The sequence below is a fragment of the Molothrus aeneus genome, chromosome 4, assembly GCF_037042795.1.
Source record: "Molothrus aeneus isolate 106 chromosome 4, BPBGC_Maene_1.0, whole genome shotgun sequence".
Lineage (NCBI taxonomy): Eukaryota > Metazoa > Chordata > Aves > Passeriformes > Icteridae > Molothrus > Molothrus aeneus.
Window position 1 is genome coordinate 30,856,318 of NC_089649.1, and position 20,518 is coordinate 30,876,835.

Consider the following 20,518-nt stretch of genomic DNA (forward strand, 5'->3'; position numbering starts at 1 on the left):
AGGCAAGGACCAAACCTTTGGTCACTGATCATTCCTTGTTGTGATTAATTGTGATTACTTAAACATCTAAGTCTTGCAAACCATTTAAGGGAAGAGAATTGCCTGTGGGTTGTTTGTTGTGATGTTGTTGTTCTTTAGGTGTCTTTTCAGTGGCAGGGACTACTTGCAGCAGAAAAAAATTCAGTGTTCACTCAGTGGTGACTTACATTCTTTGGTGTCATGCTCCACCCTACATCTCTATTGACAGAGGGAGAGCTGTCATACTGTTGTGTTTTTTATTCAGGAGCTCATTAAAGGGGATCCATATGTACAGTTTCGGTTAAGCGGAGGACCTCAAATTGATTTTGAAAGGATAAATACAAATTGGTTTTAACAGTTCCTATTTCATCTAATGCCAGTTAATGCCTAACAGGTGTGATAGCACGGCATCCTCTCTACTATCCATACCTAAAGAAAACTTTAACTGCTCAAGCCCTGGAGAATTACTTTCAACACCTTTTAGAGCATGAGAAACCAGAAGAAGAACTAGTAACAAGGTGAGTAGCTTGCTGTGCAGCCCACAGTTGTATGGTAGATACATGATGGTATCAGAAGTTATCTTAAAATATGTTAATATAAATATTGTGAGTTTATATGTATTTTCTTTGGGGTTTTTAATGTATCTTCCTTTGACTTTTTAAATAACAACATGAGCATAGTCACTGAGAGCATGAAGTTGGGCCTCTCTTGAAGCTGGACAAAGGCCGTGAATCTGTTTAGTGAAGGCATTTAAATTCTCAGAATTAGCATAGTACTGTTGGGGCTGTTCCTTTGTTTTGTGCCAGTACAGAATGTCTTTACCAACTAGAAATAGCTTCCAATGCCCTTTGAGAAATTTATCTTTCCACTGGTTTTGCACCATTTGGGAACTGCAGGAGCCTTAGTAACTGAAGCTTCCCAAGCCTCTGAGCCAATGCTGAACTGAGAGTTAGAAATTTGTAAAACACTACCTGAAAGACATTCACACAGCTACTGTAGTCTGAAGCCCAAACTTACCTGATGATCCATCAGAAATGGGCCTCATACTGTCCCTGTTTCTGCAAAGCATTTTAATATTGATGAAGTTCACTCACTTTAGGTAAAGTATTCCTTCTAGTAGTTCACTCTCACCCACTTTTGTGCCATCTATACCAAGCCAGAATTTAAAGAAAAAACATAGCTGATTTCTCTTAAAATCTGAAAGAGAATACATCCTAAACAGGACACATATGTGATACTCACCTACTAAAGAATATTCTCTGCCAGCAGATAACATTCTTATTTTTGTGTTATGGTTGATGCTCAGGCCCCTTCCTGGGGACTGAATGAAACATACACTGCTCTTGCTGTAGCATGAGGTAATGAAGCTTGCTCTCCTAAGGATGTCCAGTAAAATAGTCAAGAGATTCTAAACCTTTTTATCTCTTTGAAAACAAGTAAAAGCTGAATACTGCCACAAAACATTCAGTCTTCTAAAACATGTTTTGATACAAAGTCAGTTATGCTGCATATAAGGAGATTTTTAGCAAAATCCTTTATGTATTTCCATGGGTAGTGGATAAACTGTTGGCTGTCTTTTTGTTTGTTCAGAAAGCTTGAGTCAGAAAGGTACAGCTCAAAGCTTAGAGAGAGCTTGGAGTTATTTTAACCCCTGATCTTTGAATTGTAAGTGCTGGTTTTGTCTTCATAAGCAGCTCAGTGCAGATCTCACCCACTGTTTCATAAGTGCTAACAAATCTATGTATCTAATAAATTGTGATACTAAGAATTGTAATTGAATTTCCTCGGAAACAGAGCAGAGACAAGAAGAAATAAACAATGTCATTCCTCCTAATGATAGTTCTAGAAATGGATTCATTGTCATTCCTTAATGCTGTTTATGTTCATAAATAGAAGCAGAAATTCGCTCTCTTTGGATGTAGCCAAATTAATTAGATTATCTGTTTGTGGTTTTGGCTTCCTTTAATGATGTGATAATGGAGCTCTGTGAGTAAATTGGAAAGCTACTGGGGAAAAAGAATAAAACCTTTTGTGTAAATATTTAGGATTATAAGGATTACGCTCATGTGCTTCAGATTGTGTAGTTTGTTTTTTAATTACTTGTTTATTTTTTAGTTTTAACTGTCATTAAAAAAAGAGTTGTCTTACTATCTGATTTTCCTTCATTTCCTTTATTTAAATAGTGAGTAGTTAAAAACTATGTATTAGTTTTGCTACTATAAACATACCAACCGTGGCTCTTGATCACTACAGAACAGTCTGTTAACCAGCTGCCTTTTATGCTTTCTCACTAGAGGCATTAAATAGGTGTACTAAAAAGAGAAAAGATGGGATTATTTTGGTAGAGGACACTGAAAACTCATGAATTTCCAGATCTGCAGGTAAAATAATAGAAAAAGATGGTCTTTCCATCCTCAGGTGATTGCTTCCCACGGTAGAGTGCTGGAGTACATTCTTAACAGATACTTTGTATCTTGAGATGCAGAACAAGAAACTTTCTATGCAGTGGTACTAGGTCAGTCATTTAAGAAGGACAGTAAAACTATCCTGTAAGATTTTTCTATTTTCATCTTCTGAAATGTGGTATATGCAATGTTTTGAAAACATTTCAATACTCAGAAATATTATAAATTGACAGCTGATTTCTTCCTATGCGATGTTTTCACCAAGAGCTGAAGAACAAGAAATGTGGATGCTGATCCTTCTAGATGGCTTTTTCTTACATACATTTGTTAGGAAAAATAAGTATTTCTCTACAGTATCTCTCATATGCAAACACTTGTTTAAGCCTATGGACTTGGCTCCTGCTTTCCGGTGATGAAAAGAATCATGTCTTTTCCTTGATTTAAATGCATTAAATAATTTTATATCATTATTATTTCCATGCTTTTTAATGGGAGATTGACCCAAAGACCTTACTTCTCTGAATACTATGGACAGCACTTTAAAGAAAGTAGTTAAGCAGGCACTCCATTGTGCATAAGCTTGGGAATTCAGCTAGAACAGTGAATACTCCTTGTTACTGGTTTTTGTCACAGATACAGTATTCTTTGAAAGGTTTATTTGTTTTCTGTGTTTTTAAATGCAGCTCTTAAAACATTTAATTAAGTTGTACAATTAGATATTTTTTCCTTTAGATCTCAGTTAATTAAGCTTAAGTTGTTTAATTATGTTGAGTAAATGCCTGCCAGCATTTTGTTCAATGTATTGTTGCTGCTTAAGACTATTATAATTCTTATAGTGGTTTTTCTTCCTTTTATTGTGCAAGTTTATATTCTTTCTGGAAATATTTTGGATGCTCAGATGCTACAGACAAGCCTTAAAATAGTGAAGATGTTGGCCATCATATATTATTTTGTAATTCTCATTTTAGCTACATTACTCCACTGTAAATATTTTCTTAAAGTAAATAGAATTAATATGCCATGTAATAGTGTTCCAAATTAAGTTTTGTTGCTTGTATTGCATATTTCCTCTGCCAAAATTACTGCAGAAAGTGAAATGAAATTCTTCCACTTATATGTTTCTGCATTTATATGCTCTTCAGTTTCTCTCCTGATTTGTTTTTCCTGATTGATTTTCATGACACTTCTTTTGAGAGATGAGATATTAGGAATCAAAATTCCATCAGTCTAGTTCTTGAGAAGACCTCTTCCTGTTGTGAAATTCTTTGCTGCCTGGAAATCTTTGCCAGCTTTTCAGAGTAAAATTCATAGTGTAGTGCTTTGCTTTGGTATATTTCTGGCTTTCGTGGTATGTGGTGATTGGAAATTTTTATTTAGTTTTTCAGAAAATTTGGTGGGGTTGTGCCATATAGTTGATTATGGTATTAAATTTAGTAAATTAGGTAGGTAACTTATTGTAGAATTGCTTTATTCTTCATATTCTTGTTGTCTAATTGAGCACTGATAGATTAATCTACTTTCCTGCCTTCCCAGTGGATTTGTCTTTAAGCATGATAATGGTGCCTGTCAACTAGTTTTTGAGAAAGGGTAACAGAACACCAACACCAAATTTTTTTCTTAATTATAACTAATAATACTAACACTGAAGAAGAGTGGGGTAATGAAAAAGTTGAAGGGACTCATTGGCACTTTTTGCCTGGGAGACAGACATGGACACTCCGATGACTTCTTGCTTTCTAGAACAAGAACTGAAGTGATTGCCAGGCTGCTCAGCAGAATCATCTCTTTCTACAAGAGGTTTAGGTCATATGCCCAAGATAAAAGGGCAGACAGGGCTGTGAGCACCAGCAGCAGCCATGGTTTTCAGAGTGCTCAAAAGGAGCTGAAAGAGATAAACCTCAAAGTGATAAAATCAGCTGTGTAAGAGCACTGCAAGAAATTGCACTTCTTTAGGGGAAAGATATAAAAAATCTGTCCCAAACAAATGAAGATCAGGTAGATGACTAAAGCAAAATAAGTGATCTTGGAGGAAGCAGGATTTAAATTGGATATCATCTTTGTTAATTCCTCATGGCTTGATGATGTTCTGATTTAAATTCTTTCCTATGGAATTAAAGTAAAGCTATCAGGTACTTAGATGAAGAAAATATTGAAGGAAAGCAAAACCAAAGAAAACCAACAATAGAAAGAAGATGGCAAAACACTGCAAGGGGAGGCAAATGGAAATATACTGTAGACCTATTTATGGAATTTGAAACAATAGGAAACCACAGAGCCATTTGCCAAACTGCTACAGAAGTTTCCAAATTGGAACTGCACCAGTCAAAAGCAAGGATGGAAAAATGCTTACAGTGGCGATGGAACAGAAACATAGGTCTGTCACACTAAAATAAAGTTTTATCTGAACAAAGTATATGGCTCCAGGAAAGCTCTGAATTGAATTTGCCATGAAGTTATCTGTTTGTCGTAAGAGCTGATGTAGTGACTCACAGAGGTTTCTCAGTAATGAAGAGGGTGTCTTTCCAATTAGCTGGCAGCATTTGTTAGCAAAAGTGAGTTCCAGGAATTAAGTGATTGTACTTTTCAGTATCAGAACTAGGAGCTAATACAAATATTTTCTTTTGCCCCTCATGTTGTCCAAGTTCATATTGGATCTTCAACCTCTGGCTTTCAGATACCAACTTTAACTCACAGAAAGAAAGAACTCTAGAAACAGCCCTATTAGAAATTGGTGATTTTTGAATAGAGGAGAATGATTACCTTATGGTCCAGCTTTAAAACTATTAAGGGCTGGTAATTTGGAGTAAGAGGAAGGAACAAGGCAAGTAAGGCCTTGTGTTAATCTTGTTACCTTTTGGACTTGACTCAGCAGTGGGCTGTGATCAGAAGCATAAAAATTTTGCATGCTGATTTTTGTCTGATGTTCTCTACATGTGTTTCTTCCAAAATCTGCTGGAAAATAATGTGCAGTTTTTATTTTACAGATACGAGTTACCAGGAATCCACGGATTAAATTTTGTTCTGAAGAATTCCCTTGGTGGTGGTGGTATAGCATCCCTAAGAAGTGACCCTCAGGCATGTATCAAAGAAATAATTTTAATGTAGTCATCTTTTATGGGTCTCTTTATAACCAGCTTTTGGGCTGGAACTGTGAGATTTGGGGTTTGACTCCACTTCCTTTTAATTTCCTGTTAATAGATACTGTCTATTTAATTTTGTAAGGTTTGAAAACAACATAGGAAAGTCGAAAGTGGATTTGGAATATTTGGTGAAAAAGATGTGCACTAATAAGATAGCACATCATAAAGAGCATTACTGATTTGAAGACTACCAGATTTTTGATGCACCAGCAAAATTAATTTATCAGAAACTAATTTCAGAATTAATATCAGAAACTTTTTCCTCATTTTGAAAAATGCAGATTTACTAGACAGTTCTGATTGTTTCCAAGTATATACAGGAACCATGCTGTAGGACAACTCCTCGTTTAGCCTATGCCTTCTATAGTTAAAAAACTGATAAATACTGTATATAAACATGAAAAGCAGATGGATATGAGTTCTTTTGTGTTGATGATTTCATGTGAATGTGGAAGTAAGAAATTTTTTTGCAAATGCACAATGAGTATTAAATACTTAAAATATCTAAACCTGAAGAGGAGATCCTGAGCCATGCTATGGCTTACACAACTGTGCTCATAGGCTCAGAAATGCTCATGTGTATATAATCTCAGTGTAGTCAAGAAGACTGCTCACAGAGTGAGGTGATGCTATGTATGAATAGATAGAATTGAACCCCAAATTAATTGATTTTAGCACTAGGTACCAAATAAATGGAAGAAACTGTTCAGTCTGTTCAGATTTGGATGCTTGAAAACTCAAGGAGCTTGGAATGAATTCTCACCCTGATTATAGGAAAACCACTCATATGAAGCCATTTAAAAAAAACTTCCTTTAAAAAGATGGTATGTTTAGATAGTAAAATAAAATGTTGTTTTGGTTCTTTTTCTTCCAGGGTAAAGCACTTGGACAGATGCTGTTGGATTTCCAGATTAAAAATGTTCCTGATTTAAAATCACTGATAGAATAACAGGTGTTTAATATATATGCTTTTAACACTTAGTGGTATAAAAACAGTTTATAAACAAGAACTGGCTTCTTGAATGAGATTTTTTTTTTAAGGTTAAAGAGTAGAAATTTGACAATTATTTCTCACAGGTTTAGCTATATGGCACAGATTGGCAAATGTTTTGAGTAATATCAGACTAATAGCGTTGTCTGTGCCTGATAACATTTCCTGTCTAGATAATACAGTGGATGAAGAATCAATTTATTTCCTGAAAAATAGAATTAATCAAATGGCAACATAACATTTAATTATGAGACAAGATAATCTTTCTTTCAAGATGGAAATTACTTCCTGTTCCATCTGTCTCTCTTTTCCTTCTCCCATCCTTTATTTGGAAACCACTGGGACTGCTGTCCTGTCAGCTGTGTGTGTCCTGTGCAGTGAGTGAGGCTGGGTAGCCTGCTCTGTACTGCTGGGAAGGCAGCAGTGTCTGGTACTGGGGAACAGTTCTCCCTGCTGGGCAATAAAGAAAAGTAATAATTGGTACTGTTATACAGTGACTGGTCATAAATGCTGACCTTTGGTGGTGATCCACCAAACTTCCAGCACTTTGTCTGGTTAATGATAGACTTTTTTATTGCATTTTCCAATATCTTTTACTAATTAATCCTTAAGTTGAAAGCACTGAATAGTAGTAAATTGCAGATCTTAGTGTGGTAATAAATTTGAAGATGAGGAAAGGAGAGTCTGCCTGCTCACTCCTTCTTGTGGTGGTGCAATCCTGGCAGGGGTGAAGCAGGGCTGGGTGGTTTGTTCCACGGCTATTAAATCCTTGATTTGTGCAGCAGAGTCATGCATGGATTAAGTTTATTTGACTGTCATTTGCATTGCCCTTCCCACAAAAAGGTGTCTTCTGCCGTGAAGAAAAAATCATGTTAAATGCAATGTACTCTTTCTTCTGACTCCCAGTTATGACCTCTCCATCTCCCTTCATGCACAATATGATTAGCATTTTCAAATTGGGATACTTCTGAGCTTCTTCATCTCATTAAGAAAAGATTTAAAAATCTGTATCAAATTTCCTGGGACAATAGCAAGGTGGAAATTCTGATAACTGTATTTTCTCTGCAGAAGCTGTAAAAATATTACTTCATGTGTTCAGGCATTTTATATTCAGAAATTAATCTTTTTGTTTATTTTGGGGAGATTTTATTAATTGTTTAGTGCTGAAAAAACGAGGCATTACTAATAGCAGACAAAATTATTGGTGACTTTTTAAATTGTCACCAAACCTATCTGTTAGTTCCTAAATTTCCAGTGCTGTCTATCGCTGTTACTAATTTCCTAGCCTCTTGCTTGCTAATGAGGACTATGCAGTGAATTGTTCCCACGTTTTCTGTGGTTTTGTTCATTTGAATTGAAGGCATCATAAATGAATGCTTTATACATCTAAAGAATTATTGCCTGAGCAAGTCATAGGTACTATCCATGTGTACATGATTGTCAGGTTGTAAAAAATAAGTCATTACTTCATTGCAGAAAAATAGCCAAGTTAATAACTTCAAAGGGAAAATGGCACGGAGGTTTTATTATGTTTACAGTCATTGTTTGTTAGAAAACTCTCCTTAATAATTTGGAAGCGTACTGAGAGAAGTAAAAAATAAAAAGTGATAGACCTCAGTAGCAAACCTACAAGGATAAAAAGGCTACAGTAAATTTTTGCAGTTCACTCAATATGCTGCTTAAGTGACTCTGGAAATGTGTATGCAATAAGTTTCTGAATAAAAGTCAACATTTATAAAGTATAAATTTGTTTTAGTTGTTTATGTGGTTTCTTCTTCTGGAAGAGAGTAATATTTAGTTCAGGGGTTCTTTCTTTGGAGTTGTTTCACTTGCCTGCAATTTCATGCATTGTCTTGCTGGTTCCCTTCTTTGTTCAGATTTTTTTCTATTCTGTCCCTAGTCTTTGTTAAATACAAAAACCAAAAAAGTAAATTATACCGTTTGCTGGAGAGCTGGTCACTTACAGCTCTGTAATGGAAGCTGTAATTTGCTGAAAGGAATGGTACAGTGTTCAAATGGATTTGGATATGGGAATACAAAGGTGTTATTTTTTTTTATCTCTGGAGTAGTTCTTTTGGATGCTGTTAAACTATCCTTCACAAACATGTTTTCTGTCCATTATTTCTTTCAGCACACCAGCTTAAACCAAATGGCTTTGCTTTTCAGATACTTTTCTTGCAAATTATATCCTCCAAAAATCCCTATCCAGAGAAGTTACTCTCCTTGAATATCTTAACATGTTTTGAATTCATGAAACTGTGCTTATTTCAGCAGTCCCAGATGATCTGAAAGTAAAGCTTGACTAATTGACAGAGGTTTGGTAAAATACACACAAAGGTGAGCATGTATGCAGTCAGCATTGGTTAACTTCATTCAGTTAAAAAATTCATTTGCCTGCTCGTTAAACCAGGTCTGTTCCTCATATAGGCAAGAACATACCCTTCCAACTCCCTGCCTTTCCTGCCTTTTCCCTACTGTGTTAGCTGTGAGAGCAGGATGGAAATAGTAATGTCTAGTGCATAAAATAAGGTTCCTTCTAATACAGGAGTTTCAGTGTAATGGAAACTGGCTTACACCGCTTACTTAAGTTTTTGTAATTTGGCTCATCTGAACTACTAAACAAAGGCTGCATTCTTACCTCTCACAGCTCCCTTACTGCATCTCAGCCTAACTCTCAAAAATAAAGCATGAGCTTTATCATTAAATTATTCCATGACATTCAACAAACAAATACTTCCTCAGTGTTTCTGGGTTTATATTTAATATTCCAGAGAGATTTTCCCACTTAAATTTGTGTACTAAAGGTACAAAAGCTATTATACAAAAGTCACCCAAGAAGATATGCCAGTGTTTGATGCACAGTGTATATTTTTAGTTTTGCCATGTCTAGTAGAGGTGTTTTTCCATTAAAGTATGTTTTCTTGTTTTCTTCCTTCAGATGCAAAATTATGGTAAGTATACCTTACATTGCACTGTAGAAGTTTGACAGTAATAGAAGTGCAACCCCTTGGGTTTGAAAGCAGAAAATGTTGGGTTGCAGGTTACTTTTCAAGAATCTGAATGGTTTTATTCAGGAATTACTTTGATGTGTTGTACTTAGTGCTTTGCACACAGTAATGCTCACAACAGTTGTGAGGTAGTGGTGAAGTATTCATTACCCGAGTGGATTCCACAGACCCGTCTGTTCTGTAATGCCTTTTGGGCTTATTCACTGGGGTTTCTGGGCTTCAGAGTGAGTGGAGTGAGTGGCTGGGGGGGAGGGAGAGAGGAAGCTCTTCAGTCCCTGAGGTATGAGGAAATTGCACAGCAGAAGTGTCACACCTTTCACCTTACTACTTTGAAGCCCTCCCATGCAGTAGTAAGGCTTTGAGTCTCCTTCTCATGGCAATTCCTCTTCTTCGGTTTCATCCTGCTTTCCTTTCTGGATTTACTTGAAATGGACCCTGGTGATTTTGGGATTAAAGCTAACTGGCAAGAAGAAAACAAACAAAGGTTGCCTCCGTGTGAAAGATCCCATTGGGAAGTGTCTGTATCTGCCAGGGAGTTCACTGAATTCCTCTACCTACCTTTGGACAGGGAAGAGGACAGGACCTGAGCTGTAGGACTGAAGCATCTCTACTGCCTATTTCAGTAAAGACCATTCAGACACTCCCTAGACAGCTTAAGGGAAGGGGAGAGGGGGAGTCTTGAGACAGCAGTGCAGGGCAGGAATGGTGCTTATCCACACAGGAGGGAAACAGCAACATTTCTGTGCCAGGACTTTTTGTGGAGTCTGACAACCTTCTGTACCTCCAGCTCTGGGCCACCTGCTGTGACCATCACCAAATCGGTGAGACTCTTTATGAAAATGAGGTGTTTAAATTTCTTTTCCCCTCATCCATTAAAATGCACTAGTTAAAAATGAGAAGTTCCTCCTTCTCCTCCCCCCACTTTTCTTTACTAGGAGCAAAAGCCTCAAACCTTCAAAATAATGTTTTTCAACAGCTGGATTTGAAAATACTCTGGGTTAATTATATAATTGTGTGTCTGGTGGCTAATCTGCAGGGTTCCTGTACAAGCATCATAAGCTACATCTAAAAGGTATTTTCTCTTTCGTAAGTGATGTGATTTGAAGTAGGGGACTTGAGAGGGGTAAGCCTCTGTTGCATAAAAATTTGGCTGAGACTCCAGAGAAAATCCCAAAGGCCTGATCATTCTGTTAGTAGTGCTGTGGCTGGCCTGTAATCAGCAAGTGAACAAGAGCTTGTGGGGAGGCTCTTTCTTTGCAGATACAGCAAGGTGAGGATAGTCTTAGCTTCCCAAGAAGCTGCTCTCTGCTCCAAGCAGGAGGAAACAGAAGGGTACCAGCCATTGTCTTTTGTTGACAAGTAGTGTGGTAACCCCCTCCCCTGAAATATTTTCTTTACTGAGGAAGTGGGAAAACTTGCTTTTGGTTCATCAATAAACTTTTATGTTTACAAGATCCTGAACCTGGGTTCAGAATCTGTGAGGGTAGAAGGCTCTCACCTGCTGGGTCCTTTGTATCCCCTTTGCCTTCCAAATCATACCAGAGTTGTTTGCTAATGGAAAGAAAAGGGATAGTGAACATGTTCTCTTTTTTGCTGGTGTGACCAAAGGGATTCTACAGCTCTGGGGTGGTCTAGAGGTCTCATTCGTGTTCCACAGAGTTTGAAGTGACTGAGGAGAGAAAAATAACCTACTGTTTCAACGCGGTTTGCCTGTGGAGAGCTGCCAAGCTGTTACACACCATCGCTCCTCTTCCCGCTTCCCCGTTTCGTATTTGGCATCCTAAGGTTGCAGTGTTTGCCCGAGTTTAAAGGAAGGTGCTCCACCAGACTTCTCCAGCGTTCTTACACACATATCCTCTTTCCCTCTCCCTCCACCCGTTCCGCGTTTCTCAGAGGCGAAAGCTCCCCACTGCAGCCGGAGCGACAGCGGCACGAACAAAGATCCATGGCAGCGGGCCGGGCCGCGGCGGCGGGGACTCGGTGAAAGGCTGCAGCCACGGCCGCCTCCCCTGCCACTCTCCGCGGCCTGTCATCTTCCAGGTAAAATGAATGTCTGTCCCATCCATCATCCCGCCATCCCCGAAGGGGCGGGAACCTGCTTGGTCACTGAAACTTCCGAGCCCCGATCGGGCGGCATTGTTGACCTGACAGGGCTGCTCCTTTGTGCGCTCCGTTGCCAGGATTTAGCCATTTGCATAATGGATTAGCATGAAACTGAACGCACGGGAATGCCGCTCCGCCGTTTCCCACTCTTCCTTAGCTGGCGGACCTTTGGGGCGAGTTCATTTATAAATGTGACTTGCCGCTATTCCTCGGAGACCTGTTTCCTTTCAGGGAAGACAGACGCTCCCTCCCCTGTCCCGCCACCGTGCGAGCACCGCGGCAGCCCACACGCCCCCCCCCGATCCGATCCGGTCGCCGCTTGCCCCCCGCGACGGCCGGGGCGGGCACCCGGAGCCCCTCAGGTCCCGCCGGCGGGGGAAGGTGCACGGAGCGGCTGTGGCCCCGGGAGCCCCTCGCTGCTCTCCCCGGGGCGGGAGAAGGGCTTTAACCGCACTTTTCCGTGCACTTCTACCTGGGCAGCGCCGGCCGTAGACGGGGCGGAGCTGCGGGTGGCTCCAGGCTGCGGGCACCGCGCCATCCTCAGGGCCGAGCCGCCGCCGCGGCCGGACCGAGGGAGGCCGGGCCGGCTGAGGGTGCCCGCCGCGCCCCCCAGTAAAGCCCGGCCGGTCCTCGGGGCGGGCGCTCCCCACACGCCCCTCACCCGGTGGGCCGGCCCGGGTGCCCGCCCCGCCCCGCCGGTAGCCTAGAAAAGCGAGGCCGGGGGCCAGGAGCTGCTCGGAGACACCGAGCGTTTCCCCGCCGACCATGAAGAACCCCGTGCCACAGGCGGCCTCGCTGCTGCTGGAGAAGCTGATGCTCCTCGTCCACATCCGGCCATTGCCCGCGGGCTCCGGCGGGGAAACGCCACCGCCTGCACCCGGCTACTACGACACCAGCTGCTTCAAGCGAGGAGACCTGCTGGAGGTGCCCCGCACCCTCTTCATCCACTTCGGCATTTACCTGGGCGAGAACCGCGTCGCCCACTTGATGCCCGACATCCTGCCCTCCATCACCGGCGACCGTCGGCAGATCCAGCAGGTGGTGACCAACAAGCGGCTTATCCTGGGCGTCATCGCCAGGACGGCCAGCGTCCGGGTGGACACGGTGGAGGACTTCGCCTACGGCGGCAGCATCCTGGTCAACCACATGGACCGGCTCTTCGAGGACCAGGTGCTGGGCAGCGAGGAGGCGGCCCGCCGGGCGGAGAAGCTGGTGGGAGCCACGGCCTACAGCCTGCTCTGGAACAACTGCGAGCACTTCGTCACCTACTGTCGATACGGAGCCCCCGTCAGCTTCCAGACCGACAAGGTACGGCCCGGCCAGCGGCGGCGCTGCCCTTCCCCCGGCGGCCCGGCTCCCCGCAGCCGGCCCGGCCGCTGCCGCGGGCCCCGGGCGGGGGTGCCGGTACCGCCCGCCGGCCCGGCCGCCGCTGATGCCGCTGTTCCCGCAGCGGGCAGTGCCGCCGGCGCCGAGCTGCTCGGGACGGCGGCGAGCCTGGCTTCAAGCGGCGAGGAAAGTGAAGCTGAATTAGTAGAACAATCAATACGCTTCTAAAATGCTCTGAAGCTACAGCCTCTAGCCAGAGCCACAGGCAGTACCGGGGGTGATGCTGGGGGTGATGCGGTGCCAGTCCAGCTCTTCCCCTCCCACCGGGGAGCCTGTGTGAGAGCTGAGGCAGCAACCGCTGTTCTCTCCCGAGAGAGTGGGCATCGCCAGCTCTGCAGCCAAAGCTTTCCTCTTTAAATCTCATCTTTTGCAATTTTTTTTTTTCCAGTTCTGTGAGACTGTGAAGATGATTATTCGGGACCAGAGGAGCGTCCTCGCGTCGGTGCTTGTGGGACTAGCGTCAATAGTCTGCCTAGGTGTGGCACCGTCCACCACACTCCCCACCATCTTCATTCCCTTCTTTCTGTGGATGGCTGGCTAAGAGCCTTCCTGGAGTCTTCCATCCAGCGTCTGTATATAGGATGTATACTACTGTATTTATGAAAGCACACATTACTCACTGGCATCATGTAAAGTTTCTTAACTTTGTGCACCATTTTAAAATGCAACTTTGTCTAGAACACAGTGCACAAGGCATAGCTTACTGTGTAAGCCAAATAACAGATTTCCTGAAAATCTTGGTATATTTTAACACATCTTTAAATCATGGAAAAAGTAGGGTTGCGATGCAGTTCTGCTCCTTATCATTAGCCAAAAATTATTCTAATAACATCCTTCATGTTCTTCAGTTGTTTAGCTGGGTGCCATAACTATTAATAAAAATGGATGATGGAGTTCCACAAAGTGATGGAAATGGAGAACAAACTGCTTACCTCTTCCTTTTATAGATATAGTGTATATACAGAAATTACTGTCTCCATTCCTAAAATACTCCTTGGTGGAAATGCAAGTAAATTGACTCTTTTCTGAGAGCAAAGAAGAAAAACCAACCCTGAGCTGGGTGCTGCGGGAGCACATTTGGCCAGTTTCCCTTTTGAGAAATGTTCAGAAATCTGTCATTTGCATTAATTGTGTAAACACTTGCTACCTTATTGAGCAACTCTTTAATTGGGTTAGTGATAAGGAAAGATGGCAATTCCTCACCAGTTTCCTTGTGGCTAATATAAATAGCTACAGGAGCTATAGGAAGAAATCTGCTTGCTTTATGTCAACTAGTGATGTACAGATGTTGGGACATTTCCAGCATTCTAGGGCACATGGTGGAGAGGAGGAGGACAGGCACCAATTTAGTTCCTACCATTCCTCAGCAGTGGAACCTATGTAGGTGCTGTAAAGTATCAGGGATCATTTGGAGCAGTTTCTATGGTGGCTCTATTGTCATTTTGGATATTGCCTTAAAACACTTTCTCAGTGAAAGACAACATGTCTTCCTATACTCATCTCTTGTAAGTATTCACTTTCAAGCCAGTAGCTGGTGCTAGAAACATTTTATCTTCAATGCTGAGGCCTTTCAGTTTGTCAAGAATGTGTAAAGTTTGATTTGAAATCAAGTTCATGTAGGCAATTATTTAAATGCTAAAAACTTTTGCTATTTTTTTCTTAGTAAGGTCTTTTATGTATGCGGAGAAATTGTTCAGCTCCTGGAATGCCTGGTGTGCATATGTGTATTTACTTGTTCACATGCTGTGATTGCCTTCCTTCCTAGTTAAAGGCCAATATGATGGTGTCTTCACTAAAGACTCAACCTCAGATTTACTTCTACTAATGGTGTGCAGTGTCCTGCCATCAGCTCTGTTGCTGAAATGGCCACTTGCCCATTTTTAGAGAGATTCTTTTTAACTGTCCTATAAACCCCCTCCTCCTTCCCCTAGACCTTACAGAAGCTTGAAGGTTGGATTTTTAGAACTGAGTCTACTTAGCTACTCTCCAATTGTCATCTTCTGCCCCACCATAACCCACGAAGAATGTAAAGACTGGGGTGAAATTCCAGCTCATAGGAAAGAGCAGCATGACTCCTGCTGCCATCAAATAGGGGATTTCAGCCCAGCTTTCGCATGTTCAGTCGGCAGCCCAGCTCCGAGCAGCTGGATATCAATTACTGCTGGATCCTTGTAAACAACTTCTATTCTGCTTTGAAAGATTGCAATGCTCAGTGTAACTGTTTCTGGTAAACTTTTGAAATTAAGGTGTTTTTTAATTAACATGAGTTACTTTTTCATAGCACATGCATTAGTAATATTTACATAAACTCCAATGTGTTTTTTTTACTTGCTGTGAATAAGGCATGAGCTGTAGTCATAACTGTAATTATATAAATTTTATTCATTTAAAAATGTCTACTGACCTCTTGAAATTGAGTATAATGCTGTAGCATTACTCTAAGGTATCCCAGTAGGGCACTCAACAAGCCATTAACATGCAGTTACATGGTGTCTGATTACAGGTGGGCTTTTCTTTTACCTTTTATTTAATTGGGATTTATAAGAATTCCAGTAATTCTTACGATCCACATATACAATAAACAACAGGGTCATGACCAGTAACCGAATCACACCGTGGGACTCTTGGAAGGCAGAGAAATGTTCCTGCTCTAGCTTCGGTATCAAAGGACCTGTGCAGCTGCACTGCTAACACTGTGGAGCAAAAAGCATCCAGATTGACTAAATTGGGATTTTCATAGGTGTCTACAAAAGAAATGAAAGCAGTTCCTTGCAGGCTCTCAAGTGTATTAGTAGAGAATTTTCCTTCAGCATATAAAGTTTTAAACTTATGAAATGGTCTAGAATGACTTGCTGCATCCTTTCATCAAAGACAAGTAATAATGGCATAGGAGCAGAAATTCAGCTGCATGTTTAGGCATCTTTCCTACCAACTGTAGTTCTAGAAAAGATCTGGAAATTTTGTTAAAGTCAGGCACGAGTCAAATCAGTCATACTCTGAGGAGAAAAACAAGACTAGCAGGCATGAATTTTTGTGTTCAGCTCAGCGGGTGGTGTTTGTGCTCTGAAATATTTTGGTAAATGTCAGTGTCAACTTTTTTTTCTGTAATTACTTGAGTAAAAATAAGCACTAGCTGGAGCATTGCATTTCAGACTTGAGCTCAACTGTGATGCCATTGAAATGAAGGAGCTAGTTATAATAAGAAAAACACAGGAAACTGTGGAGCAGTTCAGCTGCTGGGGAAATGTGTGTGCTTAGAAGTGAAATTGTTCATTGGTAACTGTAAGTGATGGTGATGGGGAGTGTAAATCCAGAGCCACAGCTCATTATAGTGGAGACTGTTTTGAAAAGCTGTGTGGTTAAACCAGAATGCGTAATGAAGGAGTGTAAGGAGTGAAGGAGTATTTCTGTGCCACTGGAAAAGGCAAGTAGTGAAGACATCAGGGTTAAAGGATAGATGTTTCACTTCAGGCTTTTCAAGGAAAACAAAATGAGTAAGGTTCAAAATGTTTTTAGAAAACCCTTGTTTAAAAGAAATTAACGAAAAGGTAAGTTACTAAGTTACATTAGAACATTGTGCTTTCTGGTTTTCTGTTTCATTTATTTTAGTTTGGAACATAAATGATTACTCATTCTGTGGTGGACAGTCATCTGCTGCTTGATTTCACTCTGCATTCTCCTGTGCTGAAGGAGAATGCTACATATAAATACCGTTGAGGCTTTTAATGAAAACAAAATCATAGTAATACTTGTTAAAGGCTGAGGGGGTAGGGAAGAGGGAATTAAACTTGTGTGTGACCTGACATCATCCAGACAGGTTTTAGAATGCAAAATGCAGCAACAAGAAACATCAGAACTGTGATCTAGAAATTATATGGTGCTGTATTACTGGGAGCATTTCCTCATTATGCTTTGTAATAGCTTTGGACTTGATTCACCTGAGTACTTAACTGTCATGAATGAGTTTTCCAATGAGAAGTGAAGATAGAAACGCTTAGAAGTTTTGAAGCTCTTTGCTGTAGTGCATTCCAGTTTCTTGTCAGCCTTACAAAAATCTTTCAGAGCATTGTGCTGGTAGAATAAACAATCTCCTCTCCTGCAGGAATGGAACACTAGAAGTATTTGAAAGCTTTTAAAGGCATAATTTCTTTTAAAAAATTATTCTGGTGTGTTCTGTGATTTAGCTTCAGTTCTGAAGTCAAGAAAACATTTAGGATATGGTCTTGAGCTCAGAGACTGTGGGAGAAGGGGGGCAAGTTGGGAGACCCTAAGGAGGCTTAAGTCAGAATTACATTGATTCCAGTACCACAGTTCTGTCTGCCACAAAACTGGGGATTTGGAGTTACTGTTTCTGTGTCTCACAGGGTAGAAAACTTTCTGTTAGACTTTCTGTAGTTTTTAAGTTTTCCCTTTAAATAAGAGAACTTTGTTTAGCTGTGTAGCTTTGTTTCAGAAGTTGCCTCTTCTGTATTGTATGTCTGTAAACTGCAAAACTGTTGGTGACTGCTCTGTGCTAGTGTGATTCGGAGCAAATCAGCTGCACAGTCCCCTACAACTATATCACAACACCTACAACTTGGTGCTTGGTCTGATCAAAGCAGTGGGAATGTGACAGGCAGATAATGCACATTTATTTTACTTGCAAGGGCAGGCCATATTAAGTGTGGTGAATGCAGAAGTGTGTGCCTGAAGACTCAGATGCAGGAAACAGTGTTGTGTCTGCCTTCTTGTACTCAGCTGGAGTTTAGAAGGTTTGCACGGGGGTTGCATGGTAGAACAGAGATTGAAGGGATTAATTTACCTTCCCTTAAATTGAAGTATGCCATCAATGCCACAGGCTGTAATCTAACCTAGTAAATAAAATGGGTGGTAGTCCATCTTCTGACTATGTGGTGGTGCACTGTGACTCGTGTGTGTAGCTGAACTACTCCACTGTTTCACCTCTACTGGCTGTGAGTGGCCCTCCCTGGCCTGCCTTGACCTAAGGCATGCCCCAAGAAAGCACCAGCTGCCAAGTGCTGCAACTGGAATCATGCAAACATGGATGACCATGTACAAATGTGCAAACCTATTTTGCAACCTTGTTTAGCTGATAACCCTGGCCAGAATTTTAAGGTAGGCATCCCCATTTGCTACCCTAAACCTTTAGCCCTTTCCTGACTGAGCAGCACTTTGAATGCAAACAGCAATACCAATTTACAAAGAGTGGAAAAAAATGTGATGGTTACAGCATTTCTGGGGATTTGGGAGACTTGTTCCTAGGACCTTCTCAGTCCATCCTTCAGGAGTTCACAAGACTTTGGATACGGCTATGGGGTGGCTACCCTTCACTTTTTTAAATTTTCGGTCTTATTGTTAGAACAGTGATTACTGATTTTTTTTTCTTTTTTTAATCAACTCAGGCAACACCTGTGACTTTGAGTTAGAAGGGCAAAATGGTTCTTTGTCCACTCTGTGTTGGAACAGGCTCCTTTGGGATCTCCAAAGGAGGGTGTCACTTCTCTATTGGCCCCCGTGACATTCAGAATGGGAAACAGATCTCTAGATGCAGTCAGAAACTGCTAAGATTGGGACATTTCTGGAAGTCATTCATAAAATTTTCAGGTAAAAATAAGGGAGAGACTATTATGTTAGATCAGAGGTCTGCTTCTTTACTTTCATTGTAACAAATCCTCTTAATTAAAGCAGGTAACCTGCTGTATCTCCCAAACTATTGGCTACAGTGCCTCTTTTTTAACCCTTTCCTATTTCTATAACCACAAAAATAATCATCTCTCTGATGTCTGACTGCTTCCAGGACCTGGTTGATATTTGCATAAAGTTGAAGGTTTTTTTGCATTGGACATACCTAATAAATAAAATACATGGTTCATCCCCACAAGGCATTTTCTCTGCTTGTGAAACCAGAGTTCTGTGAGGCTAAGAAGGCATACTATAGTATGGAATTAAGAATACATTCAAATGAAAGGTAATGCTCTGCTTAACTTGCCAAGCCACCTTCTGCTTGTGCATAGGCTGAGATTTGCACCCATGTTTCTTGTAGTTTTGCAGAAAGTACCTGCACGATGCCATTTAGTACTGCACATAAACAGAGGGAGGGGTGGGTCTGCTACTACTACATGGAAGGAAAAAATTAGTAATTAGTTCTAACCCAAAGTGAAGAAATGTGGATGTGAAGATAATGAGGAGTTTCCCAGACTCCTGCTGGAAATATTAGGGTTAGGTATTAAACAGAGTAACTTGCCATTTATATTTGCAGACTGGATTGTAGGTAGCTCCAAGTAAATATTAAGGAGAAGGGAGGCACCTGGTTTCAACTGCTTCATTTAGTGTCTAAATGATAATGCACTGTGTACATACCCTGGAGCCAAGGATGACTTGGTTGCCTCCAGAACCAGAAACAGCATGGCTGTGAAAAAAGGAACAGTGCATTTAGCCCTAGGGGGAGGCAACTGTTCAGTACAGCACCATCTATTCCCCTTCTGTCTCTTTTGGAGCCTGAGCAGATAATGTTTCATGACCCTGTCCTGTATTGCAGTCATACCTGCTCACCTGAAGCAAGAGATCTGAATCATGCAGATACACTTCAGACTGTTTCAATTCCATCCCAAGCCTCATTTTATTCCTGGATGAAAACAGGTTGCAGCTCTGACAGTATCTCAGGAGTCCCTTTCAAAGTATTTCAGATTTTGGAAGAGGAGCCTGAAGGTCTCACTTAGGGCTGCAGATCATCTCAGACTATTAAGTATGTAAGGTTGAAATGGCCTGAAGTATACATGAAGATGTAGCCTGTGATACCCATAGTCATGTTACTACATCCCATTACTCATCTTTTCATCAACCTTGAGATGCAGACAAACCTCAGCTCCTCTGGAAATCCAAATGTGTAATAAACTAGGACATGACCTTGACAAATAGGTAAAAATAACATTTCTTCATCCAGTACATCAGTCATTTATCAGGGATGACTGCATGGTAAAGACAGGTGTTTGTGTTCTTTTAGTTACTACTCCCAGTTTCTGGCAGCAAGTAGGTTTGGTTGCACTGTATGCAAGAAAGAGCCACTCCAGTGTACAAGTAACTATTTTAGAATGACAGTTTCATCATGTATTGACAGACAGGGTGTAGACACGGTATAATGTCTTTTCAAAAATTTGCCTGGAGAAAGCAGTAATTCTGCTTGGCTGATAAACTGAAATTCCAGCAAGGAACAGAGCATTTCTATTTCTGATGTCTTTGAGCAATTCCAGTAACTAATACTGTCAAAGCATTGAGAACTGCACAGGCAATAGAACTGATGCATAGTCATGAAATGTGTTTCAAAATTATAATGAGGTTTTTATGACTTGCAAAGAGATTTTTACTAGCAAGCTGAAAATATCCACCCAAACCAGTTATAGAAGTTACTTTCCCTCAGTAATTTTCTAGTTTGCATTTTTCATTTTGTGGAATGTTTGCATTGAAAGT

General features: G+C 41.1%; 2 protein-coding genes across 2 annotated transcripts in view; both read left to right on the plus strand.

The window, feature by feature from the left end:
* LOC136556084 (uncharacterized) overlaps positions 1-8,300 on the plus strand; it is a 58,000-nt gene extending 49,700 nt beyond the window's left edge. Inside the window, exons 18-20 of the mRNA XM_066549138.1 lie at positions 413-536; positions 5,408-5,498; positions 6,438-8,300. Of these exons, the coding sequence (XP_066405235.1) occupies positions 413-536; positions 5,408-5,498; positions 6,438-6,512 (290 nt within the window). The 3' untranslated portion in view covers positions 6,513-8,300. The remainder of the gene's footprint in view (positions 1-412; positions 537-5,407; positions 5,499-6,437) is intronic.
* Positions 8,301-12,430: 4,130 nt separating this feature from the next.
* On the plus strand, positions 12,431-14,467 carry LRAT (lecithin retinol acyltransferase). Its single transcript, XM_066549037.1, has 2 exons — positions 12,431-12,973; positions 13,440-14,467. Exons 1-2 carry the CDS (start codon positions 12,431-12,433, stop codon positions 13,590-13,592), a joined length of 696 nt encoding a protein of 231 aa, XP_066405134.1. The 3' UTR covers positions 13,593-14,467.
* Positions 14,468-20,518: the final 6,051 nt, after the last annotated feature.

What these genes read in the sequence shown, in the direction of transcription:
- LRAT (XM_066549037.1), top strand. Translation starts at nt 12,431, where the DNA reads ATGAAGAACCCCGTGCCACAGGCGGCCTCGCTGCTGCTGGAGAAGCTG. An exon ending in TCAGCTTCCAGACCGACAAG is followed by an intron (nt 12,974 to 13,439) that starts GTACGGCCCGGC and finishes TTTTTTTTCCAG; the next exon opens with TTCTGTGAGACTGTGAAGAT.